The following is a 19,203-nucleotide window of genomic DNA, read 5'->3' as shown; positions in this document are numbered from 1 at the left end:
CGGTTCACACCAGACGCAGCAGAGGCGGCAAGCGCGAGTGATTAAATGTTAAGTCAATGCAAAGACGCGAATTGGCATCCTGCGGCGCGGTACGCACGGATGCCGCTTTTTACTTGAATTGAGTGTTGCTGCGGGAAACATTCGAGTTAAAAAATCTAAACTTTTGCGGATTTACGCGCCGCGTTAACCAATCAGGACCTAGCTGTAGTAGTGAGGTGATTACAGGAAGCGAGCGAAGTCTCAGCGGAGTCGCAGAAGCCCTTCCCAAGACGCGAATTTCCGTGTGAATGTCACAAATGACTAGAATTTCATGCGCACTTTCAGGCACGAATGAAGCGAGTAAACTCAAATGTTCAAGCATCCAACTACGTGCGAATAGTGCATTTTTGCCGCATCTATCTGGTGTGACTAGAATTTTTCGAAAAGTTGCCCGCCAGCATTTTTTGTGATTTTCACAAAAGTTTCACAAAATGCCTTCCAGGAAAATATTCTTCTAAAAAAACATACAAATATCAAATGAAAGAACAGCCCCTCTGCTTTCAAACAAACAATAAACAAAGAAACAAACAAAACGTTTCATCCATTTTTCTCTGCTTATAAACTCTTAAACAATAAACAAAGAAACAAACAAAACGTTTCATCCATTTTTCTCTGCTTCTAAACTCTTAAATATGGTTATTTTTCTTCAAAAATATTTTTTTAGCAAAAAGCTGAAATAGTTGCATTTTTGTGAAGGAATTTTGTTAGAGATCAGATTCAGAACGGTTATCAAAACATACACGGAGTATAAAATTAATTAATATTTTTTTGCTTCAGTTTTTTAAAAAATGGGGTTAGGGCTCAGTCACACCAAAAGCGTTTATGGCAGTTGCAGGCGCCTTTTTTGAATGATATTCTATGGGCAGGGCGCGTTTGCGCGCTGTTTATGCGCGCCGAGCGCCTTGCGGTTTTCTGCCGCCTGTCGCGCACGCGTTTTTGAAGGAGCGCTGAGAGCGGAGGAGCGCCTGACGTCATTCGCGTCTTCCATTGTCCAATCGAATGAGGGGAGAGGCGGGCGTTACGTTGTGGCGAGGGAAGTTTACAGTTGCTTTGAAGAACCGGACTCCACTCGCTCACTCTCTCCTGCGTGTTTGTGCTCCTCTTATCCTCAAACAAGGTCAGAGCAAACGCCCTCTTTTTAAAGTTTCTGCTAATATGACAGTTAACAGCAAAAGAGTGCTCACGCTTCAATATTTGATTGACAAGACAGCTGACTCGGTGGTTGCCTAACAATATGAAAAGCCGCGCTGCACTGCTCTTTTTTAAAAAAGGCAGTGCGTCGCGCCTTGCGTTTGCAAGCGTTTAAAGCGCTTTTGGTGTGACTGAGCCCTTAGTGCTCCATCTAGCATAAAACCATAAAAACTCAAGAACACGTTTTTCACGCAAATGTTTTTTCTTAATTGTCGAGATAACTCGTCAATGGCAGGAAAAGAGTTAAGAATGAGAATACAAAGAAAAACCACTATCAGTCTTAGCTTATCTAGTGAAATAGTGAATTTATGGTGGTCCATATTATAAATTCATGGTGGTCCATGAATTTATGGTGGTCCAGCTTATCATTTAAATACTTTAGCTGGTGTACATTTTAAAAATATACTGGGTTATTTTCAACACAGCGTTAGGTCAAAAATTGATAAACCCAGCCCCTGGGTTAAATTACTTAAGAAAACACTTTTATGTTTGACCCAACAATGAGTTGAAACAATAAATCAGTGTTGTAAAACATAAATTACAACCCAGTGGGTTGGGTTTGTCCCTTTTTGACCCAACGCTTGGCTAAGTTGGCTTTGCTGTGTAACCATGTTCCAAAGCACAGCATGTATGGAATGACTAATTTAGGCTGCAGTCACACCAAAAGCGTTTATGGCAGTTGCAGGCGCCTTTTTTGAATGATATTCTATGGGCAGGGCGCGTTTGCGCGCTGTTTATGCGCGCCGAGCGCCTTGTGGTTTTTTGCCGCCTGCCGCGCACGCGTTTTTGAAGGAGCGCTGAGAGCGGAGAAGCGCCTGACGTCATTCGCGTCTTCCATTGTCCAATCGAATCAGGGGAGAGGCGGGCCTTACGTTGTAGTGAGGGAAGTTTACAGTTGCTTTGAAGAACCGGACTCCACTCGCTCACTCTCTCCTGCGTGTTTGTGCACCTCTCATCCTCAAACAAGGTCAGAGCAAGTGCCCTCTTTTTAAAGTTTCTGCTAATATGACAGTTAACAGCAAAAGAGCGTTCACGCTTCAATATTTGATTGACAAGACAGCTGACTCGGTGGTTGCTTAGCAATATGAAAAGCCGCGTCGCACTGCTCTTTTTTAAAAAAGGCAGTGCGTCGCGCCTTGCGTTTGCAAGCGTTTAAAGCGCTTTTGGTGTGACTGGCCCCTTAGACTGGCATAAATAAGTATGTTGAAAGGGAGTTTTAAGACTAAAAGGTAAACTAGTTTATTTTAATGGGAGTATGCTGTAAATGGTAAGTGTGTGTACCTGTGTCCAAACACCTGGCGTAGGGGTATGGAGAGGGTGGAGTACAGGCCTACATGCAGGACTGGAAATGTATGATTCTCCTGGGTTACAGATGCATTGCTGTGATTGGCCACCTGCCATAGATGATCGAGCAAGTCTATTTGTTCTGTCAAATAAATAAAAGCAAGAGAAAATAGTCATTTTGAGCACATTTTTAACAGGTTATGTATATTATATTGCATTTCTGTCAAGAGATCCTCCTAAAAGTTACACCTTTAATGTCTTGGAAAAAGATGCCGATCAATTTCCATTGGACCAACAGAATACCCTACTGAAAAATCCAGCTAAGACCAGGTGGTTTTAGCTGGTCTCCAGCTTGGTTTAAGCTGGTTTTGCTGTAGGAAGCTGGTTTTGCTGGTGTAGCAAACTGGCCTAGCTGTGTTTTGGTAACTTTTTAAGCTGGTCTAGCTGGACTTAGCTGGTCAGGCTGGTAGACCAGCTGGCCCACCAGCATGACGAGCTTTGTCAGGCTGGGAGGACCAGCGTAAACCATCTTAAACCAGCTACCTGCTTATGCTGGATTTTTCAGTAGGGTACCTACAGCAAATTGTGAATTTAGTACTCTCTCTCTTATTTATTTAAAGCAAATGCCTAGAGCAGGACATTATATCCTGTTGTCTATAGCCATTAAGCGCCATGAAGTGCTTCAGCATGATTAAGTCTAACGCGACCACACTTTTAGCCTAACCTAGATTACATAATGGAACCCAGAAACATCTGTTATGGATAGAGCAGAAGGTACAGATAAAAGTCTAGCCGGTAAACAAAAGGCCATGTTGTCTAAGTGCTCTTATATGCATTTTTCCAGTATTATTCATTAGCTATCTTCAGACCTCAGCTCTGAGGTAAACCTGTTTGAGAGCAGTCACTCAGGTACAGAGAAACAGACCAAGTCAGCTGGTCCTAAACAGTGCAGTTATACCCCATACTGCCCACCACTGTGCTCCCTTATTAATGTGCTCATTTCCTGTGGGTGCTATGGGTTTTATTGTACAAAGGACACAGTTATGCTGTGTGTGAGCTCATGTTTATGTCTATGTTGTGTGTCGGTGAGTAAGCATGTGTGTTTCGAATGCCTCCAGGTTGGATGTGTTTAATGCGGGGGATTGTATAACACGAAAGAAATAAATCACTGCATTGAATCAAACAACACACCTGGTCTGGCTAATGGATTTGGGGAGGTTTCAACCCATCACCAGTGGTGGCGCGGTCATCGTTGCGCCATGTTGTACTCTACGGATTTTATATAGCTACACATTATGGTTTGAAGATCAAACAATCATCTAAAGGAAGGGGCCCAAAATTCTGTCTTGCATTCCCCCCTTGAAACTGTTCATTGCGCCCCTGCTCTACGGGAATCAATCCATCACCCAATTCACAACACCCAATTTTTCACCCAATTCACAAACCACCACAAAGACTAATCAGATTTAACAAAAGGACAAACTATCATGCAAAACTGGAAGAAAGCTCAACAAGCCCAAACCTGGCTGCAAGGTACAGTAGGTCAAGTCTCACGAGGATGATATAACCCAAACAATGTATAACATTGCACAAAATCACAGGATTCTGTACTTTGTTCTCTTATTAAAGAAATATTCCACTTTCATAAAAATATTCTGATAATTTACACTTTACAATAAGGTTGTATTTGTTAAGGTAAGTACTGTAAATGCATTAGCAAACATGGTTTGTGCAGTCTAGGCGGTTGAACCATAAATCTTAATATATCATTAAGGTTTGTAGTGTGAACGTACATCCAGCCAACAACATGAGCTATTGGAAATTTTTACTTATATATTCTAAACATTTGGCTTTCCTCCTCCTTACAATGCTTTATATACAGAAACAAACAGACCAAAAGTCTTAGAAAACAAAACCAAACCAGGATATGATATCATATTTACATTAAAGCTTAGATGACTTTAGACCAGATGTGGAAATGCTGTTTGTATTTAAATAAATAACATAACATAAATAGAAAGAAACAGAAAGACGTAACAGTCATTCAGATTATAACTTTACTGTAACCGGAGAAATATGAAAAGGAAGTGTGATGGCAACATGGTGTTAATTATTAGTAAGCGAGAAGTAAAGAGTCAAAGAACAAAGAAAAATGACTGAAAGAGAAAGCAAAGATTCGCCTTCAGGAACGATCAGGGTCAAATAACTGCTAACCAAGTTCACCCAAACAACATGACTGATGTATTTTCTCTGAATTTTAAACAACACGAAAATGACAACATGAAAGAAAAACATAAACCAGACGCCTGAAATGACTCTCACTCGAAACGTGTGTTCATGGACTACCGCCATCCCCTGAGGGCAGCACTGTGTCCTTGTTACAAAACACAACTCATGTTTAAAGCCGTATGTGACGTGAGAGACCACTTACTTGGTGGGCAACACAAATAGTACTGCCTTTAAACTCTCTGCAAGGGTTGACATCTCGCTATTCAAGCATTTTCCATAGGATCGGGCCTCGGTGTGGCTTAAATGGTGGTGTAATGGTGTGGGGGATGTTTCCTTGGCACACTTCAGGCCCCTTAGTGCCAATTAGGCATCGTTTAAATGCCACAGCCTACCTGAGCATTGTTTCTGACCATGTCCATCCCTTTATGACCACCAAGTACCCATCCTCTGATGGCTACTTCCAGCAGGATAATGCACCATGTCACAAAGCTCGAATCATTTCAAATTGGTTTCTTGAACATGACAATGAGTTCACTGTACTAAAATGGCCCCCACAGTCACCAGATCTCTACCCAATAGAGCATCTTTAGGGTGTGGTGAAACGGGAGCTTCATTCCCTGGATGTGCATCCCACAAATCTCCATCAACGGCAAGATGCAATCCTATCAATATGGGCCAACATTTCTAAAGAATGCTTTCAGCACCTTGTTGAATCAATGCCACGTAGAATTAACGCAGTTCTGAAGGCGAAAGGGGGTCAAACACAGTATTAGTATGGTGTTCCTAATAATCCTTTAGGTGAGTGTATATTATTAGTGGTATAGAAAGACCTTACAGAATGAACTGTATTGTTTTTATTATCTTAGAAAGAGACGTTTTATCTACAAACATCATGGGTCCCCTTACATGGAAGTCGCCATTTTGGACCGCGATGTTTCTACTGTAGCCCTAAACAGACTATGTTGTCACAGACAATAACGCGTACTTTAGCTCCAATATGTGTTTCGAAACGGAAGGGTTGAGGTGCGTACTGAGCCAATCTCTTTGTTAGATGCTGTGAAAAAAATCTACACAACGGACCTTTAAGCCATCATGTCTGGAAACCGTACCACAACAATATGGATGTGCCATGGTAAACAAACATTACACATTAACCTGTATTTACCTGTATCCACCAGTTAAGCTAAATAAAAAGGACTAAAACAAAAGTAAGCAAACACAGCCATTGACTTTAAGCAATGATGCATAATGATCATGAATGATCAAACAACTAAGAACTATTTGGATAAAGACTGTTTGTCAATTCTGTAAGCAATTATGCAAATAATTACAGCGTCTGATGATAACTTCATGACATAACACAAACCAGTATTGTTTTCCAAGACATGCATCAAAAGCCACAATTGCATCCCAAGCGAATCTAAATCCATGCCTATCCCCTCCAGCAAAGACCCTCCTGATAACTCACACATGCTTTCCCGTCGGAATGCTCCTCAGAAGACAAACAAGATTTGTGGCCAAACGTGGACCACTTGGAGAGGACAAGACACACGAAAAGAGAGAATTACATCAAAAGTGGGATGTGAAAAAGTATGGAGGAATGTGGTGGAGACAATGATATGGCAAGATCATTTAAAGCCAGTAGGTCAGCTTGGGTCATTGGTAGTAATGCTTTTCCTACTTTCTCATAAGTCTTTGTGGTGTGGGTAACAGAACCGTTCCCTAGACTCAAGATGGGACGGCTCTTTAAAATAACAATATAAAAGCAAATACAGACCGGGCAAGAGATAAAAATATGAGCGATGGACAGCTCAAGTTAAAGTTTCAAGCAATAATAAAACCAATAATATCCTATTGCATGTATATTAATCGTACATCACAGGAACTGTTAGGTGAACTTTTTCCTTACCTGTTTAAAGGGACACTCCACTTTTTTTGAAAATATGCTAATTTTCCAGCTCCCCTAGAGTTAAACATTTGATTCTTACCGTTTTGGAATCCATTCAGCTGATCTCCAGGTCTGGCACTACCACTTTTAGCATAGCTTAGCACAATCCATTGAATCTGATTAGACCATTAGCATCACGCTAAAAATAACCAAAAAGTTTCGATATTTTTCCTATTTAAAACTTGACTCTTCTGTAGTTACATCGTATACTAAGACCGTCAGAAAATTAAAAGTTGCGATTTTCTAGGCCGATATGGCTAGGAACTATACTCTCAAACTGGCGTAATAAGGACTTTGCTGATGTAACATGGCTGCAGCAGGTTTAGTGATACTACACACTGCACAAAAACAGTCCCCTGCTTTTGAAAGTAACCAGTCGGTCTTAGTACACGATGTAACTACAGAAGAGTCAAAAATATAGAAACTCTTTGGTTATTTTGTAGATTTAATAGATTGTGCTAAGCTATGCTTAAACTGCTAGCGCCAAACCCGGAGATCAGCCGAATGGGTTCCAAAACTGTAAGAATCAAATGTTTAACAAAAGGGGAGCTGGAAAATGAGCATATTTTCAAAAAAAGTGCAATGTCCCTTTAAATAAAAGAAGCCATAATACTGACTAAATAGCATACGGTTGAAGATAAATTATGAGCGGAGCCTCTTCAGCATGCTATCAAGTTGAGTTTGTTCAGACTGAGTTCTGCTCCTACAAGCCCACAACACAGTGCCAGATGAGGATGTCTCCATTGCATGGGAGGTACGTTGATTTTATGGATTGCATATGCAGACACTTAAAACACAGAATTAGTTTCATCACGGCATATAAAGCATGCATACTGCATGGCGTAATATATCAAAGGCGCAATCCCATGGCATAAACTACATTACTGTCTTTGAAACCCAGTTTTTAGTCATTGAAAAATGTTTCATTTGGACCAGCCCGAGTATGTTAAAACTGGATTGATGAACTGTGATACAGAATGTCTGAAAGCTCTCAAAGGAGATATGGAGATGAGAAACCAGACATATAGTTCACTTTTTAAGCAGCAGGTGAGAGGTCAGGGGTCACGCTGTTCCCATGTGATTAAAGCTCTGTAGTGATGACTTATAAGAGCCAGTTTAAAATTCCCCAAACGCTCTGTTCTCTTATGAAACGAAGTTCACGCATTTCATCAAATGGAAATACCATCTGCCTCGAAGGATATTTCCGCCCTTTTAACTTACACGCAAACTGCGTTTTGTATTGGTTGGCTGCATGCGTTGTACTTTTACAGAAACCCATTATAAAATTAGCATGTATTCATCATAACACATAATCACTTTCAATCTTACTTTGAAATGTAACAGTTGCTTTTCTGAAACAAGACCTGAAATAATAAACCTTGATGACGTACTGTATGCGACCTCCGGAGGATGCGGCGTTTGAAATGAGTTGCAGCTGCAGATTACTTTACCCAGCAGATTTCACTAGAGCAGGACATTACACCCTCGATCAAAAACTGACCGTTTGACTGGCCTATAAAAACCTCATGTCATTTATATCATTCTGCAGGACTTGAAAGTACAGTTACTGCCTGCTTTTTATTATGCATGGCACCGCCATAGACCAAATCAACAGATCCATTCATCCCTTGCTGGTGTGTTTGATTCCTTCAATTTATTCCAGTAGAGTTGTTTCATAAATTATTTCAAAGCTTTTGGTTTATACAAGATTACAGAACCTCATCCGAAGCAGATTTTCTTTGTATGGGATGCACGGATGTCTTCTATATTTAGAGCTTATGGACCTGGAGGTGGTTAGTGCATCAAATCACAATCATCTAGTAAAAAATTAAGCAGATGCTGTAACATTATAACACAGAGTTCTTTATTTAACAACACAGGGATTTCAAGGGATACTAAATCTGTAGCGAAACAAAAGCTTCCTGAAGAATTCCTGAGAAGTATGGTAAAAAGACTCCATACTCCCTTTTTAAGAAAAAACACCTTCAGTTACGCTACCTTGTGCTCCGGAGTAATGACTTGTCTAATCTAGTGATAGGACAATATATTGCAGAGGCCAATATATCGGCCTATATTTTGATTTGTTTAAAGGTGCAGTGTGTAAATTTTAGCAGCATCTAGTGTTGAGGTTGCGAATTGCAACCAACAGCTTAGTCCACTGCTCACCACTGCTTTTGAAACACATAGAGAAGCTACGGTAGCTGCCACGGGACAAACATGTCATCGTCGGAGACAAGTTAGTAAAAAAATTGTATTAAAATGGCGGCACAAAATGGCGACTTCCATGTAAGGGGACCCTCTTTGTATGTAGATTAAATGGTCTCGTTCTAAGCTAATAAACACATAACAGTTCATTATGAAAGGTCTTTTTACACCACTGATAATATAGTTTTGTATATTATTTTGCATTTCTGTCAAGAGATCCTTCTAAAAATGACACACTGCACCTTTAATATTAAATATTATATTAATTATAATAAATATAAAATTAAAAAATGTAAATAAATATTTTTAATCGGCCAAATTTCTTTATTACTTAAATTTGATGTTTGTAATAAAAAGACACTCGGTGTAAAGCCAAAGTCTGACAGACAGTAAAATGACCGATCGTAATTCACTTTTTAAAGCAACACTATGTAGTTTTTTTACATTTAAATAATGTCTCTAAAATTATTTCAGTGATAGAACAACTTTTAACTGGACAAATTGTACTGTTGCTGCAACCTGAGCAGCCTCCTAGCTGCTACAAGCACACTCTGAAAGTGGCGGTGGAGGGTAGGAAACACAGCCCCGCCCCGCCCCTCCCCCTGCCTGCAGAAGAGTGTCTGATACCAGGCACTGTTGCGCTTTTCAACCACATGGGGGAGCTGTAAGTCATTTTTACATGGAAACTACATAGTGTTGCTTTAAAATGACATTATGTTGTGTTACACAAAACACCACACTAGTTTAACACACTTACAGTACTGTGAGATCCACATTAATTATGTCTTGTAAATATGTTTTAAATACATTAAAAGGATATATTTATAAATGTTATGCATAACTAATGCTTTTTTAGTTTCGTTTCACCAATTTTCTGTTTGTCTCTTATTTACTTTAATAACATTTGTATTATATTGGCCTCATATTGGCCAATCGGCCATACAGCTTTCTTATTGTCGGTATCGGACATAAAAAACATATTAGTCAACCTCTACTTATAACCTTATACAGTATGAAGTAACATAAAGTAAGTAAAGCCCTCCTTCTCCAACCCAGTTTCACTGAAAAAAAAACTATTTTTGCATAAATGTACACAATGTGAATAGTACAAAAATTACGATGAAGACCTATCATTAAAGAAACAGTATGTAAGAAATGTATATCAATTAATCATAAAATGGCCCTGTTATGTCACCAGACATTAAGAAATCATTTTAATTTCAAATACTAATATCAATGACAACAGTGGTCCGGCCAGGATATTGTCATTTAAAAAGTGGAGTTGCAGCCCTCAACTGATGTTTATGTTGTCATGTTGTGTATTGGCCACCAGTTGTGTGATTGCAGTACCAGTTTTAGCCACAAGTTTTGTGATTGCAGTACCAGTTTTGGACACAATCCTACATACTGTTCCTTTAAACCTAACATCACAAGAGCGAAAGCAGAGCGCATGAATAAGAATACGAATTCATACAAATTAGCCATGTCGTAAAATAGCTACGAACTGCCTTAAGATTGTGTTGCACTATCCAAGTGAAATGGCTGACCACCAGGAGTAATGCATGGCGATCAGCTGATATCCGCCCTGGGCATCTTTCGTCTGGACACCGTGAAGCTCCATAATTGGGGGAAGTAGAGTCGCCTGCCACAACGTCTTTCCTTCAGGATCACATTACGCTAATGGCACGGGAAGAGCCGGCGAATAGCTCAATTACTGTAGCCCAATTACATAGGGCTGCCTGAATAGATTGAGGTTGGATGGCACTAATCATCGAATGATTAAAGACTTCCAAGTAGATACGCTAAACATATTTAAGAAAAAGATACTGCTTGCTGACAGCCCAAAATGTGGTTGGTGGATGAAATCGGTCCAGATAAATAATTCAGAAAGACTAAAAGCACAGGGCAGTTTTCCTGAACAGGTGAATAATATTAGGTGACTAATGTTCCATACTCGGACAAAATCCAAGGCAATGAGAAAACATCTTTAGATTGAAGCTTTTTTATTCAAAAACCATGTTCGGTGATTTTTAGAGGACAAAATCTGCTTCTTGTTTTTCTGCTTCTCAAAACCTGACACAAGCACAGACAGATCTGCTCTGCCGCTCATCTGGAAAGCGAATGAAAGATAAAGGTCAAAAGTAACCACCCGGATACGGGGGGCAAAAATCCCACTGGGTGCAAGTGGGAACTCAAGGGAGAGGAAATAGACCTAGTTAAAAACAATTATCTTCCACTTACTATATTTTCTTGTTGCACTTCTGAAGATTCTGGAATAGCAATTAGCTCTGGACAACGTGGAAACCAGTATTTTTTTCAGTTATGTGCTATTTTGTCAATATGAATAGCATAATGCTTATTTGCCCTTGTTGTTCTTGGGCATTAATCTTATATAAAGGTTTCCAATGTATAAATGCAACTTTTCATGGTAAATAAGCCATAAGAACATCCCAACAAAACACTACGGTTTGTATATACATACAGTACTGTGCAAAAGTCTTAGGCCACCATGCTACAATAAGAAGTGTTGTTTTTGCAATTGTATAGTAATCATATATAATTGTTTCTCAATCTCTTTATTAGAATACAACCAGAAAATACAGGAAATGTGTATATAGTAGTGATGCACCGATGTATCGGCCACCGATATTTATCGGCCGATTTTTGATGAATTTGAAACCATCGGCATATCGGCAATAGCACGAGAAAGGCCGATACCGATTGTTTATTAATTAACTGCATAAAGAAATCCATTATATGTAAAAAATTAGTTGATGTTGTTAATAAAATAAATGCTGAATAGCAAAAACCACCTTTGAAGGTTGTCATGCTGTCTTATTATATTTGTTTTAGCTTAATTTGTGCCTCTCTTATTATGTTGGTCAGTTGAATGTTAATTGGATCCAATCCATGTTCAGTAAAAATAATTTGATGCAGAAATAAATTAGCTAATAGACCAACTGTATAGTATTGTATACAAGTGTTTAATATCGGAATCGGCCGGAAGTTGTCTGTTTAAATCGAAATCGGTATCGGCCCAAAAAAATCCTATCGGTGCATCCCTAGTATATAGTATTAAAAACTGTATACAAATGTAAACTGATGTGTCAAGTTTCTAGGGAAAACCACCCTTCCACTTGAGCAATAGCAGGAAACTGCAGGATCTCTTAAACCTAAATGAAATTAAATCTTATTTCTAATTTTAAAGAAATTTGTCTTTTTACTTCTTTTTGCTCAAAAACGCTCAAGATGTGTTTAGTGCCAAGAGAGGTCATACTAAACACAGACGATGCCTAAAGAAGACATTTAGTCCTAAAAATTTTATTTTTAATAAAATTGTACATATTTCCTGTATTTTCTGTTTGTATCTTAATAAAAAGAGTGAAAAATAAATATGAATGACTATTAAAACTTTGCTAAAACAACAAAGCTGGTGATGGTCAGACATTTTCACAGTACTATCTGTATATCTAGTATGAGTGATCCTTGTGGATATTTGCAGGGGCAACCAACTTTACTGCTTTCCTGTCATAAATTTAGAAATTGTAGAATATCTGTTCAGTGGCCGTGGCATAACTATGCAGCAAGACATTTTTTAAACAAAGAGACTTGTTAAATCTCGGGAGTTAAGTCAGGCGTGTCTGCAGTTCTGTTCAAGCCTCTCGGATTTGTTTGAATTGACGGAGCTTGGCAGCCTTCGACTACAGAGAAACAGGAACGTTCCATAGGGAATACACTGGAGCAAAACCTCAAAAGACCCATCGGAGGAAAGAAGACTTTGCTTATAATAGCTGTTCCGAAATTCATCTGCCAAGATGTTAAGGATCATTAGGTAGCGTCAGATTACTTGCCTTGAAATGTGAGAGACAGCAGAGTTTTAACAACTTGGCAAAATGATCTGGTGTGATACATACAATTGCACAGCGATAACCGGGACATCATTTTCGAAGCGTAATGCTCAAAACCACAGTAAGCACAAGTGCACTACGGTAGAAAAACGGGTGGAGAGCCAATCAATACATGCAGTATCTTAATAGACACGTATGTGAATACAGTACTTTTCAGCAAAGAACAACTGAAGACATACAGTATGATTGGGTTTAAATGGACATACGCGCATATTTTACAGTAACGGTGGTCGATACGCGTTCTTCCAATCTTTAATTAGAATGGCCAAGTCGCGTTTCATATTGACAGATGAATACGCTCAGTTTATTAAATAGCCTAAGTCTTAGTTTATTAAATACACTTAGTTTATTTAATATTAATTATAAATGTATTTAATGTCTCTTGCAAACTAAGAAGGGACAATGAATCAATACACTGGCATGGTAATGCTAGACAGATACTTTGTTTGCACAGTCCTACCGTAATTTTGTCACTCCTAGACGTACGTCTGGCGTTAGGGGGGAAACGTTTACCTCGATGAAGGAAACTCATTGTCTCACCAGGCTATGTTTATTCGGCTATCCAGTGCTGAGCTTCGATGAAACTTTACGAGACCGGCAAGATGCTTCCACAGGGCGGGAGATACGCGGCGTGATTGACAGCTTTGACACCAAATGGATATATGTGAAAATCAGATGACATGATTTCACAACTTTTCATTGGCCATTTAGATATGTGAAGCATACTGTATACGGAAATTAACCAGGACGTTCAATTTGTCGAAAAATCTCAAAATCGGCAAAATGGACATACGTGGTTTTTATCGGACAGTGACGATATAATAACTAGATTGATCTCACGAAAGTCGTGTTATTGTCACGAAATATTTGATAAGCATGAATGTCTTTTTCGTGTCACTTTCGTGAATTTCTATAAATAGTTTTTCGTGTCCATGGCACGACTCTTTTTCTTGTCATTTCATGTATTGTTTTCTCTTTTTTCCTATTTTCTTACCATTGTCGCTTGGGGTTGGAGTTAGAATCACTTTCTGTTACATTTTAGACATCCTAACCCAAACCCAACTTTAACCCCAACTCCAGGCGAGAATATTTTTAAAAGCGGAAGAAAAACATGTAGAAACCAATACATAAAATTGCATCCTAACCCAAACCGCAAATCTAACCCCAACCCCAAGTGACAATGATTTAAAAATAGGACAATACATAAAATGACACGAAAAAGAAAGTCGTGCCACGGACATGAAAAACTCTTTATAGAAATTCGTACTTAGTGACATGAAAAAGACATCTGTGCTCAAGGCACGTAAAAAAGCTGAATTTCGTGCCATGGACACAAATAAATTTATTTATAAATCAATTTTTTTTTACTATAACACGACCTGCCGTGAGATCATGTTGATAATAAGACATACCACAACACGCAACACATCACATCACATGACACAACACAACACACACAACATAACACAACACAAAACATATAACATAACATGTAAGTTAGTTATTTAGATAGATAGACAGAGAGGCAGGCAAAATATATAGGCACAATAAGAATATCACACCTGTAAGTCTGTTTATATGAACCATGTGTCTATGTATTTTGTGTAAATGGTGCAAATAGTTTGTTGAATAAATACTAAGGTGAAAGTTACAAGGCCGGAGAGTGAAAATGTATATCATCTTGTGTGTGTGTGTGTGTGTGTACCATACATGTGAGAAAACACAGGGGACCCCTCTTCATCTGAAGGTCAGGAGATGACCGCTTGTAACCGTGTTTCGCACCAGATGAGAAAAACAGAGAACACAAGCTCACAGCAGACCCCTGATGCTACAGACGCCTGCTACAAGCTGAGCACAAACATGTCTGAATGTTCATTGTGCTTGAACAATGCCAGCACAAACACTGCACAGAAAGCATTAAAAAACGGCTGCATTCACATCAAAAAAACATCACGTTCATCTGTCGAGTCTGGGTTTTAGACATGTAATTTATAATCTAACACAAAGAAAAGTTTCTTTGTAGGAGTCTGAATAAATGGTCAAATTAAATGAGCAGTGGGACAAAAATTTAATATAACAAGAACAACTTATTTCAGGCAAAGCCAACCAGCTAATTTGGGAATCATATAAGTAGATCATCTATTACGGACAAACTCCATTTTGAACATTAGCCAATAAAATTTTACTTAAAAGCAATTTGGGGGATATTTGTGTAGATTAACACGCACAGCTTAAGAAAAACATACAGATCATAACATGACCCATGTTATCCAAGTCGGCATTAACATATTAAAGCGATTTCCGTGAAACCCGATTAAGACCTTTGTTGAGGTTTGGCATCCAGACATGGAAAACATTATAAGATGCTAATTTTTTATAAAAAAAAAAATATGAACTCATACCTCATTTAAAAAAAACGTAGGCAGTCATGCTCATTAATATTTTAAAGCAAGGAAGGGAGAATAAATTTACTTTCATTGAAAACAGTATAATTACAGGATATTGGAAATTCCAAGAATAACATCTCTGGTGATGGGTTATTTGTGTGAACATGCATAACACTATAACACACAGGGCACTCGAAGATCAGCCAGAAATGTGATGTTACGGAAAAGCCAATAAGTAAGCATTTGTTGTATGACTTATTAAAGATCACTGTAGATACACTGATATTATGCATATTGTTCCAATTCCCCTACTGAAAAAATCCAGCAAAGACCAGCATAAGCTGCTAGCTGGTTTTAGCTGGTTTAAGGTGGCAGTAGCAGGTCTAAGATGGTCATCCAAGCACGGCAAAGCTGGTTAAGCTGGTGTGTCTTTTAGCTAGTCCAGCTAGACCAGCTTTAAAAGTGACCAAAACACAGCTGGACCAACTTGCTACACCAGCATTACCAGCTAAAACCAAGCTGGGAGACCAGCTAAAACCAGCTCACCAGCTTATGCTGGTCTTAGCTGGATTTTTCAGTAGAGACATGACTACTTTATTGCATGTCACTGTAAAGACAATTTCTCAGAGGCTTTATTCACATCACATCAGCACACAAAGGCTAGTGTCTCAACCTTAAACTAGGGTTTGGGCGATTTTAATTTTCAATTAATGTGAATTTATGTTTTGACATGATTTTAACTCTTTCCCCGCCATTGACGAGTTTTTCCGGCAATCCATATTTCCGCTATCATCCCCAGGTGGCCTCTAACCCAACTTATAAAACCCGGAAGTAACCACTAATGTCAAACAGTTCAAACTCTGTGAATCTATATCAATAGTCTTTAGTTTCTTTAACCAGATGTTCTTACATCTTATAAAAAGAGTGTTATTGTAAAGAGAATGTTACTGTGGTATTGTTGTATTTATGTTTTAAGTTGACTAGTAAAATAAATCGAAATCGTGAATCTGTCATCTGTTCTCAAAAAAATCTATATTTTTTTGCCCTATCATCCCCAGCCCTAATGTAAACGGTCACTAAAAGGGCAAGACAATATCATAAATGACTCCAACATGGCCATTTAGTGGCTTGTAAAATGTTCTTGTAAAAAATTTACTACCATACACCCTACAAGCTGGACTGAATCTTTTCTCCACCCACATCAACCACAGCTAGATTTAAACGTAGACCTTCAGAGACCAAACACAAGCAGGGACCCAAACGTTACAAGCTAAGAGTCACTTTCACCCAGAGCGTCTTTACATTGACAGGTTTTAAATAAGAAACAACACACAACCTGAATAAAACACAACACACAACCTCAGTCTAAGGACACTTACGTCATGACTGCACAAGAACATCATGAAAAAAAAGTGAAATATGCTGTTATCACTGACAAAACACATGTCTTCATTCGATTTTAATTGGTGGTACAAGGATACGCATAATATTGGCTGATCATTTACATTAATAATATGTTTAAAAAATAGTCATAGTCTGCTTATTCATTCAAGTACTCATATTTCTTGCCACCCATAACAGTGGTAAAGCCAATGTCTAACAGCCAAACATTTAGCAGGACTCTTACTTGGCAGACCTTGAACAGTAATCATTTCGTTAAGCTTAAAATGTCCGGTAAACTCAATTCACACAAAGACATTAAAGAACCTAGTTTAACAATGAACGAAAATCTGGGCTGCCACCAAAGCAGATCAAGTCAAGAGGCTTTAATGTCATTTGAGCCATATACAGCAGTGGAGTACATTGTGAAATGACCATGGCTTTCTCCAGGACCATAGTGCTACATAAAGACACTGAACAATATAAAAACAACACAGAGCTAAGACTAAAAAGTAGTTTAACCTAGCCACATAAAGTGCAAATGTGCAACCTAGTGCAAACAGTGTCAGACAAAAGACAAAGACGCTGTTTAACGTTACATCTAGTACTAAGATGCGTTGTAAATGTGCTCCAAGTGCAAAAAGGCAAAGTGAAAAAACTCAGAGTTTGAACACGTAGTTGGGTGTTAAAGGAATAGTCTACTCATTTTCAATATTAAAATATGTTATTACCTTAACTAAGAATTGTTGATACATCCCTCTATCATCTGTGTGCGTGCACGTAAGCACTGGAGCGCGCTGCGGCGCTTCGATAGCATGTAGCTTAGCCCCATTCATTCAATGCTACCATTTAGAGATAAAGTTAGAAGTGACCAAACACATCAACGTTTTTCCTATTTAAGACAAGTAGTTATACGAGCAAGTTTGGTGGTACAAAATAAAACGTAGCGCTTTACTAAGCGGATTTAAAAGAGGAGCTACATTTTATGGCGTAATAGCACTTTTGGGAGTACTTCGACTCGGCGCAGTAACACCCTCCCTCTCCCATTATGAGAGGGAGAAGGGGAGCGGACTTTTCAGACGAGTCAAAGTAGTCCCAAAAGTGCTATTACGCCATAAAATATAGTTCCTCTTTTAAATCCGCTTAGAAAAGCGCTACGTTTTGTTTTGTACCACCAAGCTTGCTCGTGTGGCTGCTCGTCTTGAATAGGAGGGGCGTTGATGTGTTTGGTCACTTCTGACTTTGTCTCTGGATGGTGCCGTTGAATGGATGGGGCTAGGCTGGATGCTGTCGGGGCGTCGCGGCGCGCTCCGGCGCTTGCGTGCGCGCGCACAGATGGTGGAGGGATGTGTCAACGGTTCTTGGTTGGGGTAATAACATGTTTTGGTGTTGAAAATGAGTAGACTATTCCTTTAAGGAAACCGTATATAATGTTTACAGGGTTTTGCAGTGGATGGAGAAAGTCTTGCAATGCACACTACTATCAAAGTGCTCGTAAGAAAACTCCGATACAGATCACTTACTGTATAGGTATCCTGGATGCAGAACAATGATGTAATTCTAAATACTTGGATAACAAGGCTCAAAAGTAACCCCTTCAAGTGTAGGAACATGATGTCAAGAAATTATACATAGCCTCTGATGATTAACATGTCTGACAGAGACCATAAACTGTGAAACTTCAACCCTGGTTTTTGTACAAGGGGAGACACAAAGACAAATCAAGAAAATATGAAGAAAAACATATTTAGGTGTGACAAATGTCAGAGCTTCTGAAGTTGCCCTCAGAAACGACTGGATCATGATGATGTCTGACCTCGGACTGCCTGCTAGAAAGTCTGCCGTTAATCAAGACAAGTCAAGCAAAGAGATCAAAGAGATTTGACAGAAGTCTCAGACATGCAGTAACAAAGGGCTCTAAACTTACATTTAAGAAGGAAAGGATAAAAGCAGGTTTGAAAAGTCACGGATAAAAGGCACGAAGCAAAGTGATATGGTAAATTCGAGTTACACTTAAAGGGTATCCCGACTATGAACACATGTATGGGTTTATAGATTAACACTAAGATTGGCTATACTGTATGAATGTGAAATTAAAAACAGGACAAATGTCATATTTAAAAAAGAATGAGTAGGTTGGGATTTTTTGAGGTAATGAAAATATTTAATGTGCACCTATTTCATTGCTAAAAAACATGTTTTTTGTGTATTTGGTATAATACAATGTGTTTGCGTGGTTTATGGTTAAAAAACACATTATTTTTCACATACTGTAAATTTTTTTAGCTCCAGATTTCACTCTCTTCCTGAAACGCATGGATTTGAAAAGCTCTGTGTCCCTGATTGGCCAGCTAATCTGTACGTTGTGATTGGCCTGAATACCTCTGACGTCAGCCGGAAATGCGACGCTCCTTACCATGTTTGAAAGATTCGCTCACAATGCAATGCTGTCAGGAGTTAACTTACAGGATGTGTACAAGTGGGAGGATTTATGATAATGTCTGTCTTTACTACATCACCAATCCCAGGAAGTAAACTTTGCCTACAATCCGTGTGTTTGTTGTATTCCAAGAAAAGAGATTTACGTTGGAGACGATAACTCGTGTGATCATTTACTTTGAGGTTTGTACCT

General features: G+C 38.8%; 1 protein-coding gene across 1 annotated transcript in view; it reads right to left on the bottom strand.

Moving 5' to 3' along the window:
• Window positions 1–19,203, bottom strand: part of LOC129423848 (uncharacterized) — a 94,741-nt gene that overhangs the window by 65,487 nt on the left and 10,051 nt on the right. The window contains 1 exon segment of the mRNA XM_055180337.2: window positions 2,512–2,656. Coding sequence (XP_055036312.2) covers window positions 2,512–2,656 — 145 coding nt within the window.

Source organism: Misgurnus anguillicaudatus, chromosome 9, assembly GCF_027580225.2.
Source record: "Misgurnus anguillicaudatus chromosome 9, ASM2758022v2, whole genome shotgun sequence".
In the NCBI taxonomy this organism is placed as follows: domain Eukaryota; kingdom Metazoa; phylum Chordata; class Actinopteri; order Cypriniformes; family Cobitidae; genus Misgurnus; species Misgurnus anguillicaudatus.
The sequence above is the reverse complement of the archived record's forward strand: the minus strand, read 5'-3'. Positions and strand labels throughout refer to the sequence as shown.